The following is a 17,821-nucleotide window of genomic DNA, read 5'->3' as shown; positions in this document are numbered from 1 at the left end:
TCTCTCTGCTGAACTATTGAAGAATATAAGAAGAATTGATTAAGGGTTTCCCCACATTGGGGTTTGTCCCTGGCTGGTGCCACATCTTGTGTCCTCTTGTCTTGGCTTGTCTTCTATTGTTTATGTTTATGTTTTATCTGCATTTTATTATCATGCTGATGTGATTGATAATCTGGATATTGATATTGAGCTAATAAAGAAATTGAAGTAAATTGCTCTTAAGCATAGAACATACCATTGTTACCTAAAATTAACATGGTATCAAAGCTGAGGTGAAGACAAAGCCCAAGCAAGAGTGAAAGAACAATCACCAAAGACAGTTGGACAAGGACAAAAGGCTCAATGGGTTCCTCATCCCATTTCCCGGCTGAGGACAAGCTTCGTGAAAAATATGATTATCATGGATGGAAGATGTCTCTTGATTTGACCTTGGAAGAACAAGAAGTGTTGGATTATGTGAAGGGTAAAATCCTTGAGCCTCCTTCAAATGCACTGGTTGCTACAAAGACCAAGTACAATAAGGCTGAAGTCAAAGCGAAAAAGATTATCAGAGATTCCATTGACAAGCGTCTGGTGGCCTACGTCTTCGATTTGAACACCTCCAAGGAGATCTATGATAGGTTGGTCAGCATGTTCAAGGTTAGTGATGCAAATCAAATTTTATTTCTCAAAAATAAGTTGAAGGATATAAGAAGGGCAAGGATGAGGATATTCAATCCTACTTCTTAAGGATCACTGAGATCAAGAATGATACTTTCGATTGGAGAGGTCATTCTTAACAGGGAATTTACTATCACTACCCTTGGAGGACTCCCACACGAATGGTATATATTTAGAACTACTATTCTCAATAATGATCGAATTCCAGGGTTTGAAGAATTGATGTCAAGTTGCATTCAAGAAGAAACAAGAATGATGGAGAAAGAAATGCCTTCTAATAGAAGCAATCTCACTGCTTTCTCCGCTCATGCCAAAAGGAGAAATAATGCAAGGGTCTAAAGGTCATTTCAATGGAAAGCCTGGATCTAAGGGTGGAAGGAAGGGCATGTGCTTTGTTTGCAATAAGTTTGGCCACTATGCAAGGGAGTGTTTAAATAGAAGGGACACATCACATGATGATGATCACAATCATTCCAAGGGCAACTTCCACAACAACAATCAAAAGGAATCGTAGGTTCAATGGCAAAGGAAAAAGGAATGCGGGACCTCAAGGAAATGGTCGACCCTCCAATAAAGCAAGGAACTCCAGGTATGAAGAATCAAATGTTATTAACAATAAGCAAAAGGAATACTATCTTATATCGGCCCTCTCCACTACCTCTCCTCTAGACACTTTGGGGAATTGGCTAATTGATAGTGGTGCCTCAAGGCACTTCACCAGATACAAGGAAGCTCTCTCTAATCTGATAGAGAAGGAGACAAACTTGGAGATTATCCTTGGAGACGATGCCACCTATCCCGTGAAGGGAGTAGGGAATGTTACCCTTCAATTGAATCAAGGTAACACGATTCATTTACAAGAAGTTCTATATGTACCTGATCTCAAGAAGAACTTGGTGTCCATTTCGGCAATGGAAGACAAAGGATACAAGGTGGCATTCATCGATGGAAAGGTACGTGTTTGGAAAAGGAATTTTAAAGATGCTTTTACTCTTGGGTTTAGGGTTGACACTTTGTATCAAGTTGGAGGAAGTCCATTGGGAGCCATGTCTTGCGACACATCTCTACAATCTGAACTATGGCATCGGAGGTTTGCCCATCTTCATTATAAGGCTCTTCCCGATGTGAGACAGATGGTGACAGGTATGCTCGAGTTCAAAGTAGAGCATGAAGGTGTATGTCCGGGATGTGCTGAAGGAAAACTTACAAGGGGACCATTCCCCTCAAGTAATAGCAAGACCACAGATATATTGCAGTTGATCCACTTCGACATATCTGGTATGATGCTCGTAAACTCTTTGGGAGGATACTTATATTATCTCACCTTTACGGATGATTATTCTCGCAAGACTTGGATCTACTTCTTGAAAAAGAAGGATGAAGTGTTCACCTGGTTCCGTCACTTCAAAGCCATGATCGAAAACCAATCCGAGAAGAGAATCAAGATATTGAGGACTGATAATGGGACTGAGTACGAATCAAATGAATTCCATGATTATTGCAGAGAAGCTGGCATTAAGAGGGAGACTACAACACCATACACTCTCGAGCAGAATGGTGTGGCTGAAAGGAAGAATTGTACTATTGTAGAAGCTGTTCGTGCCATGCTTCATGATCAAGGGCTTCCGAAGTTTCTATGGGCCGAAGCTGCAAATATCGCCATGTATGTTCAAAACCGATGCCCTCATCAAGCATTGGACTCCAAGACTCCTGAAGAAATGTTCACTGGTAAGAAACCCAATGTCTCTCATTTTAGAATTTTTGGAAGTCTCATATATTTTCATGTGCCGAAAGAGAAAAGAAGCAAATTGGGTGCATCAGGGAAGAAAGGAATCTTTGTGGGCTATAGCGAAAATTCTGAAGGCTATAGAATTTATGTGGCTGGTCAAAGGGAAGTTGAGATAAGTCATGATGTCACCTTTGACGAAGATATGTCCCTCAGCAAGATCAACAACCTTCCTATCCCAAGGAAGGACAAAGAAACTGACATCGGAAAACAGGGTGCAAAAGAGGACAAAACGATGTCTGATGTTGATGAACCTATGGATCCTATTGATCCTCCTCCTCCAGAGCCCTCCTCCTCCATGAGGAGACCCTCATGGCTTAGGGAGACTCTTGAAGATGTCGAGAGACATATTGCACGAAGGGGGACTTTCTGTGAGAGCAAGAAGCCGAACATGTATCAAGGATACTTGACCGTCATGAGCACTATCATTCAAAATGAGCCTTCATCATTTGAAGAAGATGTGAAGCAACAAGTATGGAAGGATGCTATGAATGAAGAATACGAGTTATTATGAAGAATGATGTCTGGGATGTGGTTCCTAGACCTCGGGACAAATCGATTGTCACCTCTAAGTGGCTCTACAAAATCAAGCATGGAATTGATGGAAGTGCAGAAAAGTTCAAGGCTCGCTTTGTTGCTTGAGGCTTCTCTCAAAATGAAGGTGTAAATTACGATGAGATATTTGCACTTGTTGCCCGATACACCACCATCCACTCGATCATAGCCCTTGCTGCCTCGCAAGGATGGAACCTGCATCAGATGGATGTCAAGACCGCTTTGTTTCATGGTTCGATCAAAGAGGAAGTCTATGTGGAACAACTCGAGGGGTTTGAGGTTCATGACGGGGAATCTCATGTATGCAGGTTGAAGAAATCTCTCTATGGCTTGAAGCAAGCACCTTGGGCTTGGTATGAGAGGATTGATAGCTATCTGATGAAGCTGAGATTCACTAGAAGTGAAGCCAATCCAAACCTTTACTTTAAGGTTGTAGATGATAAACCTCTCATACTAGTACTTTATGTGGACGACCTCTTTTTGACAGGTGCAAACCCTCTCATTCAGAAATGTAAGAGGGAGTTGGCTTTTGAATTTGAGATGAAATACCTAGGACTGATGCACTACTTCCTAGGATTGGAGGTCTAGCAAAAGCCAGGAGAAATTTTCCTATCTCAAGGAAAATATGTTGTGAAGATATTGGAAAGATTTGGAATGGTGGACTGCAAGCTTGTGACTACCTCGATGGAACTTAACTTTAAGAAGTTATGTGGTAGCGCTGCCAGACCTGAATTGGGAAATGCTTCTAAGTATCGTCAAATCATAGGAGCATTGATGTTCTTGGTAAACTCCTGTCCGAACATATGTTTTGCAGTTAATACATTGAGCCAATATATGGTTGAGCCTCATCATATACATTGGATTGGTGCCAAGAATCTTCTAAGATATCTTAGGGGCACAATCACTCATGGAATGAGATACACTGTCGAAGATGTGAGGCTGTATGGTTGTTCTGATGCTGATTGGGCCGACAGTGTGGTGGATCGCAAGAGCACTTATGGGTGCTGTTTTTCTTTGGGTTCTGCTTCGATATCCTGGATGAGCTGGAAGCAAAAATCGGTGGCCTTGAGCACCGCTGAGGCCGAATATGTAGTTGCTAGTATGGCCTCCTGTGAAGCTGTCTAGTTGAGGAAGCTCTTCAGTGAGCTGTTTGGACTAGTGTTGCGAACATTTCGATAACATCCCGATTTTATCTCGAAATCACGATTTTTTGGCATAGCTGATGTTTGCCGATTTTAAAAAATATTTTAATGGTATCTTAATTTTACCGATGTTTGCCGATTTTTAACCAATATTTTCCTGATTTTTACGATTTTTTGGTTTTCTAGACCCTTGCCGATTTTATCTCGATGCCGATGTTCGCAACATTGGTTTGGACATGTGTTGGATACCACCGTGATCCTCTGCGACAACCAGAGTGGGATCCGATTATCAGAGAATACCGTATTTCATGATTGCTCCAAGCATATAGATATCAGGTACCACTTTATCCGGGATATGGTACAATGAGGAGCAATAACGCTCCATCACATTGGGACTGATGAGCAGGTCGCCGATATTCTGACAAAGCCCCTGGGGAAGGTCAAGTTCTTAGCCTCTGAGAACGACTAGGAGTCGTGGAGAGACCCTCTTATGAGGGTCCTGTATGATATGGACATTGAGCTTTGGGAGCTCCGGGGGGCTTGGGGTACTTCTTGGAGTGATGAGCAACCATAGGGTGAGTGGTTCAACCTTCCCCTAGTGGTTTGCTGTGTACAGGGTGAGTGGTTCAGCCTTCCCCTGTGATACCCCGTGGTGACATGTAGGCAGGATGAGTGGTTCATCCTTCTCCTGCTGAGACATCCTATTTGTGCAGTTTGGGACTCATGGGAAGTACCTTTCATCTGGCCAATGAGTAGGGAAATGAGGATAGGGACCATAGTACTATCAATGGACGCGTTGTGTACTACTGTACTCCCTATGCTAGGATGACCTATATTGATCTGGGATCAATTGGAACTGATTTCGGGTCAGTAAGAGTGGTATGACACACTCTCTTTTGATTGGAACTGACTTCGGGCCAGTAAGAGTGGTATGAGACACTCTCTTTTATCTGGGACTGACTTCGGGTCAGTAGAGAATGGTATGATACATTCTTAATCACTTCTTCATAGTTTAGCAGAGCAGAGTAGTGCAGAGCAGTGCATTGATGGCAGAGATAGTACTGACTGACAGATTGGATTAGCAGATGGAGTTCTCCCTAGTTGAGAGGGAGTGTTAAAATTGGCAACTAGGGCAAACTCCACATGGGTCATCTTATTTATGACAACTGATATTTTTCTTAGATTCCTCTCTCCGAGAGGTGTAAGATTGATCTAAAGATCATCCGATTCCGATATGTAAAAATGAAGATATGAATTTATTTGTATTATTGACAAATTGTCAAGGTCGGCCAACAAGCAAAACAAGCATTTTAACCCCCAGCTCATCCTCAACGTTGCATATAAAAGGAGCAGACCTCAAGTCATTCTTTCATCATCTCATCTCATCACATCTCTCTCTCTCTCCTCACTTGATTGGGTATGCAAATCTGACAGCTTTCTCTCACACGTGCAAAAGGAGGACGTTTTCTGTTGACTGCGTTGACCAACATTGACCAGCGTTGACTGAGCTGCAGGGAGGCTTTCTAGGGCTGCGTTGACTAGCGTTGGCTGCAGATTTGAGTGAAGAAATTCTGTTTGGGTAGGCCGCAATTCTGGGCACGAATGCCGAGGCTATTTGACCTTTGCATTGACCAACGTTTATTGTCCTAGGGCTAGCCACAAGTTTGACTTTCGTTGACTAGACTTCAACTGGATTTTTCGGATTGTTTTGGGCTGATTGGGCTTGCTGTTGGAGGCCGAAGTTGACTGGGTTTGACCGCGCTGCTTAGAAGAAGAATTTTGCCCCGTTTGACCAGTGTTGACTTTTATGGTTAGGGCTTTTCTGTTGCTGTCATAAATTATCAGATTTGTAAATTTGTACTATCTCTTTCTACTGAACTATTGAAGAATATAAGAAGAATTGATCAAGGGTTCCCCACATTGGGGTTTGTCCCTCGCTGGTGTCACATCTTGTGTCCTCTTGTCTTGGCTTGTCTTCTACTATTTATGTTTATGTTCTATCTGCATTTTACTATCATGCTGATGTGATTGCTAATTTGGATATTGATATTGGGCTAATAAAGAAATTGAAGTAAATTGCTCTTAAGCATAGAACATACCATTGTTACCTAAAATTAACAAAACAGCTGTAGCAAAAATGTAAAAAAAATATAAACAAAATGCACTTTCCTGTTGCTTGAATCACCTCCAAAATGCTGCCAAACCCTTTGCTAGTCACTCCCACACACCCACAACAAGAGACACTCAGGAATGAGTGAGAAATGGGCCCAAAATGAGCTTTAAAGGCTGTGCGATGTACTTTTCAGAGGGATAGGTGTCCCGAAATCGGGACTCGCGTGCCCTTCAAGTCTGACCCGCTTGCCCATCGAATCCCACGTGTTAGGGCATGCTAGACACGTAAATCGAACACGTGACCTAAAGAATTGTGTTCGATTCATTGGATTTGGGAAACGGGGGGGGAGGACGAATCTGGTTTCTTAGGTATAAAGTGATTCCAAAGGCCCATTCAAGGAGAGGCTCATTTAAGGGCTCAATGCTTCAATGAAGCTAAAAGCTCTTCGAGAAAGACCTAGCAGGAAAACTAGCCCGAGGGTTTGTGATTCTCAATAGCGATGAGTATGCCTAAGGGAAAGACTTTCAAGATGATATAGGACCTTTCAAGAAGCTTTGTAAGATGCTTAGACACATTAAATAATCTCTCGCTATTCTTGAGAAACCTAGTTGGGGCTTATGATAGAGTTAGGGTTTAGGATATACGCGGGAGGAAATTCCTCCAGAGTATTCACTAGGTTAAGCCAAGATAGAAGAAAGGGTCTCTTAAGGTTTATTCCACTGAATACCAAGCTCATACGAACCTCAAGAAAGCCACCAATCTAATAGGTTCAAACCAGTGTTTTAAAAACCGGCTGGTCTGAACCGGTAACTGGTCAAACCGGCTTAAAAACCCAGTTTACCTCCTCACTTCGCATGTTTTTTGCCCTAACTGGCTGGTTTAGGACGAAACCGGTCGGTTTGTGGTCAAATCGACCGGTTCTGTCCTAAACTGACTGGTTAGCTGCCACGGCCGCGAAGGACCCACGCAACGATTTCTCGAAGTTGCTTAGGGTGTTTTGGAGGGAAAGTAAGGGCCCTTTCCCTCCAAAAACACCCTCTCCAAGCCTTTAAAAGGCCCTTCTCCCTCTCATTTGTCTCACACATCTCATTTGGAGTATTTGTGAGTTTGCGTAGGAGTTTGGAGAGTGTTGAGTTTTTGTTGGAGTAGTCATCTTGGAGGCTTGGAGTCGAAGTTGGAGCTATTTTGGAGATAGTTTGGAGTTGTCAGTGGAGTTGGCATCTTCAAGAGGAGGCTAAGGAAGCTAGTTTGCTTTTCCAGGTAAGGATTTTCACTTGAAAATTCTTTTTTATGTGTTATAAACTTCTAACTTCTATCATCTATGCTATCAAATCTCTAGTTCTATGCTATCAAATTTTGTAGGCTACATGTGCATTTGTTTTCCTAAATTTAGCCTTGGTTTTCCATATTTCTTAGCTGCAATTTTTTTTTAAATGGCAGATTTCTTTGCAAATTGTAATTATTTCAAGCAAACATGGCTCCAAAAAGAAAGGACAGTGCATGGGCTCATTGTGATGTGATTGATGGAAAAATGATATGCAAATTATGCCATAAATCTATTGGAGTTGGGGGTATTCTTAGATTGAAACAACACTTGGCTGGGGTAAGAGGCCAAGTAAAGCCATGTGATGCACCAAATGCAGTGTTAGGTCCTATTAGGGCAAGATACATTTCCAAGCTTGAAAAGTTTCATGAGGATAAGGCTAGGGAGAAGACCATCCAAGATGACATTGCAAGGAAGAGGGAATTATTAGAAGCCATGAAAGAGAGTGGGTATGATGATTCTGAGATTCAAGACTCCTCTTCTATCCCTTCCACCAATGATCCCTTTCACTATGTTCATCCTTCTTTTGGCCAACTATCAAAAGGAACAAAGAGAATAAACATCCAAAGTTATTTCTCATCTTCTGCCAACATTGCCTCTTCTAATCCCACTTCCTTCCAGCCAAGTCGTCAACCCACTTTGGATCAACATTGGAAAAAACAATGCAAAGAAACTTCTCATCAATACATTTCTAGATGGTGGTATGATTCAGATATCCCATTTAATACTGCTCGCTCACCTTATTACCAAGCTATGTGGGACTCTATTATAGTTGCAGGAAAGGGCTTCAAAGGCCCTAGTATGCATGACTTGAGGGGAGCTCTTTTGCAAAAAGAGATTTCTTCCATTGGTGAGTATTTGGCTGAGTATAAAGATTCATGGCTCAAAACAAGTCGTTCCATCATGTCAGATGGATGGACCGATGGAAAGAATCGCACTATCATTAATTTCCTTATTTCTTGCCCTCAAGGAACCATGTTTTTGAGATCAGTTGATGCATTTGATAAGGTGAAGGATGCAACCCTTCTATTTGAGCTTTTGGATGACATTGTTCAGGAATTTGGGGAGCAGAATGTTGTGCAGGTCATCACCGATAATGCCTCAAACTATGTTCTTGCTGGAAAGATGCTTGAGTCTAAATATAGGACCATATTTTGGACTCCATGTGCTGCACATTGCATAGACCTCATGCTTGAGGACATAGGCAAAGTGGAGTGGGTAAAAAACACTGTAGAGCATGCCAAGTGCATTACAAAATACATTTACACCCACTCATGGGTACTGAACCTAATGAAGAAAAACACTGGGGGCAAAGAGCTTGTTAGGCCGGCAATTACGAGATTTGCAACTCACTTCCTCATGTTGCAATGTCTCAATGGTCAACATAAAAACCTGCAGAAAATGTTTTCTTCTAATGAATGGATTGAATCTCGGTGGGCTCGTAGACAAGATGGCAAAGACACGAAAAAGAAAGTGTTGGACAATTATTTTGGAAAAGGTCTGTAGAGCTTGTGAAAATTACCGAGCCCCTTGTTAAGGTGCTAAGGATGGTGGATGGGGAAAATTGGCCATGGGCTACATTTATGAGGCTATGGATCAGGCAAAGGAGAAGATACGAGCAACTTACAAGGACAGGTTAGCTAAATATGGCCGTATATGGGAGATCATTGATAACAGATGGAACAATCAACTCCATCGTCCTATACATGCAACTGGGTATTTTTTGAACCCAAAGTATCATTATAAAGCTCGGCTAGGAGATCTGCAGGATGGGGAGGTCAGAGCTGGATTGATTGATTGCTTGGAGCGCATGGTCCCTAGCCATGCAGACCAGTTGGAAATACATAGACAACTTACTGTTTTCAATATGGCAAGTGGTACCTTTGGTAAAAACTTGGCAAAGATGGCAAGAGATGTGGATCAACCAGGTAAGCAATTCCAATTTCCAATTGTTTTTCTTTTCAAGTTAAAATTGCTTACAAATTTACAATTCAAATTATAAAGTAAGTTACTAATTAATGTCTTTTTCTTTGCAGCACATTGGTGGGAGTCATTTGGCGGCTAGTGTCCTCAATTGCAAAAGTTTGCAATTAGAGTCCTCAGCCAAACTTGCAGTGCTTCAGGTTGTGAGCGCAATTGGTTTGTTTTTGAGCGCATACACACGAAGAAGAGAAACCGTTTGGAACAAAAACGGTTAAATGATCTTGTCTTCGTGCAATACAACCTTCGACTAAGGAGGAACCAAATGATGAACAAAACACCTGATCTAGATCCCATTGTGTTGGACGATATTGATCCAACATCAGAATGGGTGGAGGAGACTGAAGACCCTGTGTTTAATGCTGATTTTGATATCGACATGGCATTAGCAGGGGATGGAGCAAATTTGGTGGCGGCATCAAAACTAGGATCAACAGCGGCATCAAGGAAAGGCAAAGAACCAATGGAAGGCACTAGTCGTGCAGGTCGACAAACTCGTGCTTCCATTAGATCCACTACTTTTGTTATTGGTGGCATTGCTACTGAGGTTGCAGATCAGGTTGAGGCATCCTCAGACTCTGAACCAGATGATGTCTATGTAGCTCCTGATGATGATCCTGTGTCTAGCAGTGGTGATGAACTTGATGATTGATCATGTGTGCACTGTAGACTTGTAGTAGGCCAATGGCCTCATAGCTTGCAGCATTGTTTTTGGACTTTATGGGCCATTGAGAGCCTCATTGCTTATCTATTTTACTATTTTGTCGATGATATGTATTGCACTCGGTGCCATTTTGATATATGCACCTTTACATGGTATATAAATGAGAAAACTTTGCATATTTTGTCTCTATTGGCTTCGAATCATGGTTTTAAATCTTAAAAATAGTTTTGTTTCATTAAAAAATAATTATTTAATGTATTTTTCTAAAACGGTTCGTTTAGACCCTACCAGTCCCGGCCATTTTGATATATTCACCTTTACATGGTATATAAATGAGCAAACTTTGCATATTTTGTCTCTATTGGCTTCAAATCATGGTTTTAAATCTTAAAAATAGTTTTGTTTCATTAAAAAATAATTATTTAATGTATTTTTCTAAACTGGGGTTCATTTAGACCTGACCAGTCCCGGTTTGAAACCCGGTTCATTAGTTGGACTGGTCTGGTCATTGGTTCCGGTTTTTAAAACATTGGTTCAAACTAGGATACTCTTCTAGGGCACACCTAGGGCATCAAGATTTGTGGAGAATCCATCGCGGGAACTCAACAAAATTTTGATATCCTCTAGAGAAAACACTAAGGAAGAGTCCTATCCAAATGGTTTCTCAAAATTCCCTCTCTATGCAATTCACAAGATGCCCTAGCTAGATGCCTAAAGGAGAGGGGCCAAAGATTTAGAAGAGAGATAAGGGAAGAATTTTGTAGATAGAGGTTAAAGATGACCATCAAGGGATGTGATTAGTGCCTAGACCATTGGGAGTATGGAGTCATAAATGATTTAGATGAGCTAATTACGTTTCTTCCTAGGTTTCTCTAGTGGAGCATAAACCCTATTAGAAAAGGAATCATCTTGCAAAGCCCTTAGAGAAGTCTTGCCTCACTTTGGAACTCTTGATCCTAGACATACTCATCATCATTGAATATACATAACCCTAGGTCTTGACTCTCCTCTTAGGTCTTTCTTGGAGATCCTTTCTTTCATCAAGCCATAATTGAGCCTCTCCTTTGAATGGGCCTTGGGAATCACTTCATACCTTGTCCTTGATCCTATTATTGCAAGTGATTTCCTCCATACTGGGACTCCTCCCATCGGTGAAAGCCCGTAAAGAGGAGGGGACACTAACTCAGGTGATAGTGGGTCTTTGTCCCATTGTTGTCACTTGGTCTAGTAGTTGTCTCTTAGGTACCTCTCCTAGGACCCCTACTAGATTGTGTGGCAACATGCCATAATGATAAGGGGTAGAGCTCATGCTTGGCTTTTGCCCACGTGCTATTGTTAATGTCCCGACCATCTTTTGCATTTTATGATCTTCTCTTTCATTTGTTTCTTGCTTGTGGCCATAATATGCTTTATACTTTTCTTTTCGCTGCATCAACCTCCCGGTGCAAAATTTCTAGGCCCCACCCATACATGTGGACAAGGGGAGGGGGTGTGCTAGAACCTAGGGAACCCATGGTGATGTGGACCCAGAGATGGGAGGTTGAGTATAGGGCTCGTAATGTATGGAGGGAAGTGATAAGTATGGAATGGGAAAATGGGACCGCGCTATCTCAATTGAGGTTTCCCAAGTAGTGCCTTTCCTAAAGCCATTGGCCATTAGGGGAGGTCCCACTGGACTGGGATTGAAGATTAACCTCCCATTTAAGGTGAGGGAACAAAACTAGGTCAAAACCCCTCCTTTTTCCAAGTCACCCAATAATCCATGCCAAATGCTCAAATGAAAAACAAGCATAAGTACGCAACTACACAATGCATACCTTTTGGATTAGATTGCCCACCTTCTAACATGTGCTCTTGACAAATGGGTGAGGAAACATATGGCTGATGCAAGTGTTAGAGATAAAATGGGACATCACATCGGCTACAATGTGGCTGTCATGGGCTATTGGCTGCTAGCTGGAAGAAGATGATTAGGAGAAAAATTCTCCTAGGGGTACCCAATTTTGGTGGGTTACAAGATTAAAACATTGGAGCAACTGTTCTGGATGTATTTGTCAATCAATAATAATTTTTTATTTTTTATTTTTATTTTTGTTCTCTTTAACCTTGGTGAATCGGTAACTCGTTGGAGTAATCTAGGCATAGCGGCCCAAGATCAAACATAGCGGCTGCCACTATAACAACAAGAGTATATCCAACAACTTGTAAACCAGATATACCAGGAATTTATGACTTAAGAACCGAGAATCCACGAAGGTGGGGGAGCCTAGTCTTCGAACCTTATCACAATGGACCAAAAATATCCCCCAGTAGGATTTGAAACTGGGTGGAGGGGATAAATCCTATTGCGCTAACCACTCGGTCGTCCCACGAGGAGATAGTAATAACTCATTGACTTCAACATAAATTTGAACAAAAAATTAGGGATGTTGTTAACTTCAGCTGCAGTGATCAATGTTAAAGAGGTAGGCAAGGAAGAGGGTGCACTATCATACATTTTGTGAAATTTTTTCTTTGATTTGCGGGTAGTCACATTGAAATTTTCCTATTGCTTATCATATATCTTTCTGAAAGTACACTTTCTCAACGTCTTCAGGCCAATTGTTTTTGTTACTGCATTGAATTCCTTTCTGCAAATATGGCTGATTGCCCATAAAGTCAAATTTACTTAATAGTGGTCAGTCAGGGTTAGGATAGGAGTGATCTTGAACTTCAGCAAGGGAGAGCAGAGTAATATTTGAATGTTGATAACCTGTCTTGCAAAAATCTAATTCAGTATTGCTGTACAGTGAATGGGATCAGCCACCTGCTGATATGCAACCTCCTGGCTCAGTCATAGTGAAGGTAACGTTGGACAGCTAAAACATGCTTGTGTTTCAAAAAACAATGAATTTTGCATCCTCCCAAATTAATAGTTTCATCAGAAATTGTGATCTTTATGGAAAACAGTTACTGAGTCTGGAGAGTTTTTGAATTATGATTATGAATTAACATTTCAGTTTCGATGGAAATTATAGGATTATGCAGCACAAACACCATTAGTGCAGGAAGAGTCTCCAGAAGGTCAATGGTTGAGTTATGTGCAGATTAGCATCGACAATAGTAACTCTGTAGCAGCTATTAATTTTCTATTAAAGGTAAGGTTCTGTCTTTCCATTTTTTATTTGTCATTTTGAGCTCAGGGAGAGGTTTAAGATGTTTCAACCAAATTTGAGTTCACCTCATATGATTGTATTGACAATTACTTCTGCCTTATTGTAGGATGAGGACACAGCAACATGGTTCAAAGATGGTGAGAAAGACTTCAGGGTTCTTCTTGCAGAAGCTATACCAAAAAGTTTTTATGACCCCAGCAATGGTGCAGGTTTAAAAGTGTGGCCAGGTTAGTTGAGGGAATTTTTCAAAATATTGGAAGTATCTATTTAGTTTACTTTGTATATTCTCGCTGATATCGTTAACAAGCTATAACTTTAGAGATTCTTGCAATTCTGGACCACATGTCATGTTACAAGGGTAGCTATAACAAGGGAAGCCCACACCTCGGTATTGTTGAAAATGTGTAACTAGGTTCGGTCTTCATAAGTATGAACTGTATTCTTGTAAATTGTAAAATGAAAATAAATTATTATTGGAGCTTGGGTTTCATGCTCAAGTTCTTTTATTTTATAAGTCAAGCACCCATTGAGTGCTTCTAGGGTTTATCCTAGGTCTAAGAGTCATTGTCATATATTGAAGACCCCATTGGGCACATTGTATCTTGTAAAGAAAAAATATTTTTGTCTTTAAAATGTCGAAATGCCCTTCAAGATAAAGTCGGCCTAAGTGAAGAGCCATATCTACCTCTTGAAGAGGCCTATATAAAGAGAGGAACTTGTCCTCCAAAAGACTCTCTCACTCATCTCTCATTCTATGCGAAGAAGAGGACGAAGAATAGGTCGAAGGAGAGGACGAAGAAGATGACGAAGGAATTCAATGTGTTTGGGCTAATTCTCTCTCCCACGTGTTGATGCCAGCCTAAGCCAACAATACCAACAGTGTACATATAAAATGCATAATCTCATTTATCCCAGGAATTTCAGTTACCTTGCCTAGTCAAGCCTTCATAAATTAAGGTTTAAGGCCCCTTAATAAAATCTCATATAGAAATGTTTCAAAGACTATTCAATAGTCTAAACATTAATTAACCTCTCCAGCGGAATCTTATTCAACCCTCATAAACTTTGGTTAATTCTTAAACCCACGCATATTAACCATACCCTCTTACTCTGGTCTCAGATTTACTCAACACTAATCATACCATGGTTAATTGCCCTTAATCCGCTTTATTTCTATTATAACCTCATATAATAGAAATATACTTAAACCGTATTTAACCTTACCTTTCCACTTTTTCCATGACCTTGACACATTTTCCGAGGCCCACCTTTATCGGTTCAATCTCCACCATCGATTTCGTTCCATCAGATTAACGGCTGTCGCGTGATCTCCACTCATCCTCTGGAACTCAAATAACTTTAACTCACGTCGATAAACTTCTTGGTTTCGCCTTTCCCACAAATCTTATCAGATTAATTCTCTGCCGTTGATCTTCTACCCAATCCGATGGTTGATTGTTCACCCGATCAACGAAACCAATCGCTGATCCTACACTGTTTGATTAAGGCACGCTTGATCCAACGGTCAGTAGCGATATCGCATGGAATCTTGCACGACATTTACCCGCGCCTACAGAGCCGATAAAGATTACAAATCCTTAATCTATAAATGTTCGGGTCCGTTCTGAGATTAACGTCCGATCATTTTATGACCCGATATCCATTGGATATACGAGGTCATCAAATCTACGGCCTGCGGGTCTTCAACTAACACATGGTTTAAAAACACCTTAACCCCCCGCAGTTGACTGTGATCTAAAAGGTTGAATATGAGATCGACGGCTAGGAGTGAGTGCGGAGCTTCAACCACGATCAAGACATCCGAACACTCCTATTCCCCGCAGTTGCTGTCACCGTCGATCTAATGGATCTGTCGATCTGACGATCCAAATCTATTCCTCCGTCATTTTCTTCTGACATTAATATCTGTCGATCTCAAGGATCCGACGATTCCCATTCATCGTTACTTCATTCATTTGACCTTTACGTGGTTTCTCAAAGTTCTCTATGGTTTCGGGTTTACTTTAGGGTTTCTGGTTTTTAGATGTTCTACATCACAACTTCCTCCTAAGCTTAACTCCACATGCTCTTTATGCCCCCTTCACCTCACTGTAAACTTAAAGGCTTCCTCCTGTACTGTCGATATGTGTAAAGCCATAACACCTCTCTGTTACTCTTCTCTTTATTTCGCCTATGGATTTTGCATCTGCAACCTTTGTTATGCAGAATAACTCAAGGTCATACACAATCTATATCTCAATTACTTCATACACACATAAACTCAGAATCGAGTTGTTTGTATTAATAAACATGTATTTACACAGGAACTCTCTCGTTGGCCTGATCTTCAGTATCACTGGCCTCTGTTTTCCCAACTACTCGTAGGCTTACAATCAAACCTCTAACTATCTAACTTGACTAACTATCTAACCCCTGACTATGCTTTTTAGGCTTACATTTATACAAAAGGATTCTACAACCAATTCCTGGTTTAGATCCATAAACTTCTCAACAAAATCCTAAAATATTTTCCTTATCTGTAAGGATCCTCTTTAATCCACAAATCATGAAACCAACTCCTAATCTAAGATTTACAACTGATTCTCAAATCTCTCAACTATCCTAAATCTCTCATGTTCTCCAACATTCGAGAACATTTACAAATATGCCTCACTATACTTAATTAAATCCCTATTCTAGCTTCTCTCATTAAAATCACTCAAAACCTTAATAATTACATTAATTCAACACTTAGGAAACCAACTTCCTTAAAACACAAGACCCCCCTATGTCTACTAAAATACAATGATTCTTCTGAGCTGAATGCTCCTGCATCAGACTCCCAAAGTAGAAAACATTCATGATCTCCTGATCATGTGTCTTCATATGTTGATAGAAAACCTCCAGGGTCCCAAACTTTAGTTTGTAGTTGTCTGAATGCTCTGCACCTTTGTTGCTGCTGTATGTCTGCTGTTTTCTGTTTCATCTTTCTCTCCTTGTCAATCAGGTTCAAGTTCTGATTGATCATCCTTCTTGCTGCCATTCTTCTCCATATGGACTGTTTCATCATGATCTGCCATAATTCTTCAATCTCCATTTCCAGCACATCCTTGGATTGGTCCATACTCTGCCACTTACTTCTACCTCTTTCTCTTTGTTTCAGGTTGTTGCTGCTGTCCACTAACTCTTCAAACTGCTATTTTTCTCTTTGAAGTTGTCGAATTCTTATTCTTACTCTTACTTTTTTTGCCTCTCTTTCATCCTTACCCTCTTTCATGATTATCTCTTTCTGCATTGAATCTTGACTTTCCAGCATTCTCTCCAACAATTGAACATTTCTGTTCCATGGATTGAATTCTTCCACAGAATCCTCTTCTACTATCTTTGCTTGGCTGCTCATCTGTGCCAAATTTCCTCCAGCATCTGCAACTAAACCTACACTTATAAAACAATTATCAAAATAAAAAATATAAGGCCTTAGTGCCTCTTCTTCCTTTGGCAACACTTCAGTATGTTGTTCTAATTTCTCCTCTTCTATCAGCACATTAGTATGCTGATTCAACCTCTTTAAAGAATTCTCTAAAGAATTCTCTATTGTACTCTCAAGACTATCAGTTAGTCTTCCCTCCACATCATATGCTCTAATGATGTCTTTCTGATTTTGTCCACTGTAGTGAACTCCTTCCTTTGCAACCGCACTGTCATTCTCTGAATTTCCCAGCAAATACTCCAGCAATTCAATTTCTTTGTGACATTTCATAAGTACTTCATCATTACTTATGATTCCTGCATTTATACACAAATTATCAGTTTGAAAATTACAAGGTTCAACAGTCTCAACTGTTGCTTCACATATCAGTTCTTCAGACTGAATTTCATCTCCTTTCACAAGAAATTTTTCCTGTGTTGTCACAGCTTCAAACATCAATGTATTACTAAATTCTTTCTGCTGCAATAATTCACTGCTTTTCTCATTCAAGAGACATTCTCCATCATTCTTTACTTCAGAGTTTTTATCTTCTGAAAGATACTCTTCCATACTTTTGACAACTTCAAAAGATTGCTCATCCTCTGCAAAAACTGTAATCACATCAAAATTATTAGATTCAACAATATAGGGGTTTACATTCTCCTGTTGGTCTCCATTTGTCCAACAGTTCAGAAAATCATCAATAATTCCTTCTTCTTCACCCAGAACTCCACCCTGCTCTGGTTCATAAATAGAAACTTCCATTTCCAACTCAGTTTCTTTGAGATTTTCCATCAACCACTTACTTGCTTCTGTTATAGCCTTCTCTGTAACTTATGCCACTTTACTGCGTTTTTCTTCAAGACCCAACCTAGTCTTTGGTTTTCCTCAAGTATCATCCTCAATACATTGAGTTTTTCTTTTATCTCAACAATCTTTTTGTCAATTTCCTCTTGACTCATCCTCTTGCCAT

At 40.5% G+C, this 17,821-nt stretch overlaps 1 protein-coding gene across 1 annotated transcript in view; it reads left to right on the top strand.

Moving 5' to 3' along the window:
• AMY3 (alpha-amylase-like 3) overlaps positions 1-17,821 on the top strand; it is a 292,967-nt gene that overhangs the window by 9,094 nt on the left and 266,052 nt on the right. Inside the window, exons 3-5 of the mRNA XM_089379799.1 lie at positions 13,014-13,068; positions 13,242-13,361; positions 13,486-13,606. Of these exons, the coding sequence (XP_089235925.1) occupies positions 13,014-13,068; positions 13,242-13,361; positions 13,486-13,606 (296 nt within the window). The remainder of the gene's footprint in view (positions 1-13,013; positions 13,069-13,241; positions 13,362-13,485; positions 13,607-17,821) is intronic.

The sequence above is a fragment of the Pinus tabuliformis genome, chromosome J, assembly GCF_031772625.1.
Source record: "Pinus tabuliformis cultivar Carrire ecotype Pingquan chromosome J, CPIR1, whole genome shotgun sequence".
Taxonomy (NCBI): Eukaryota; Viridiplantae; Streptophyta; class Pinopsida; order Pinales; family Pinaceae; genus Pinus; species Pinus tabuliformis.
The sequence above is the reverse complement of the archived record's forward strand: the minus strand, read 5'-3'. Positions and strand labels throughout refer to the sequence as shown.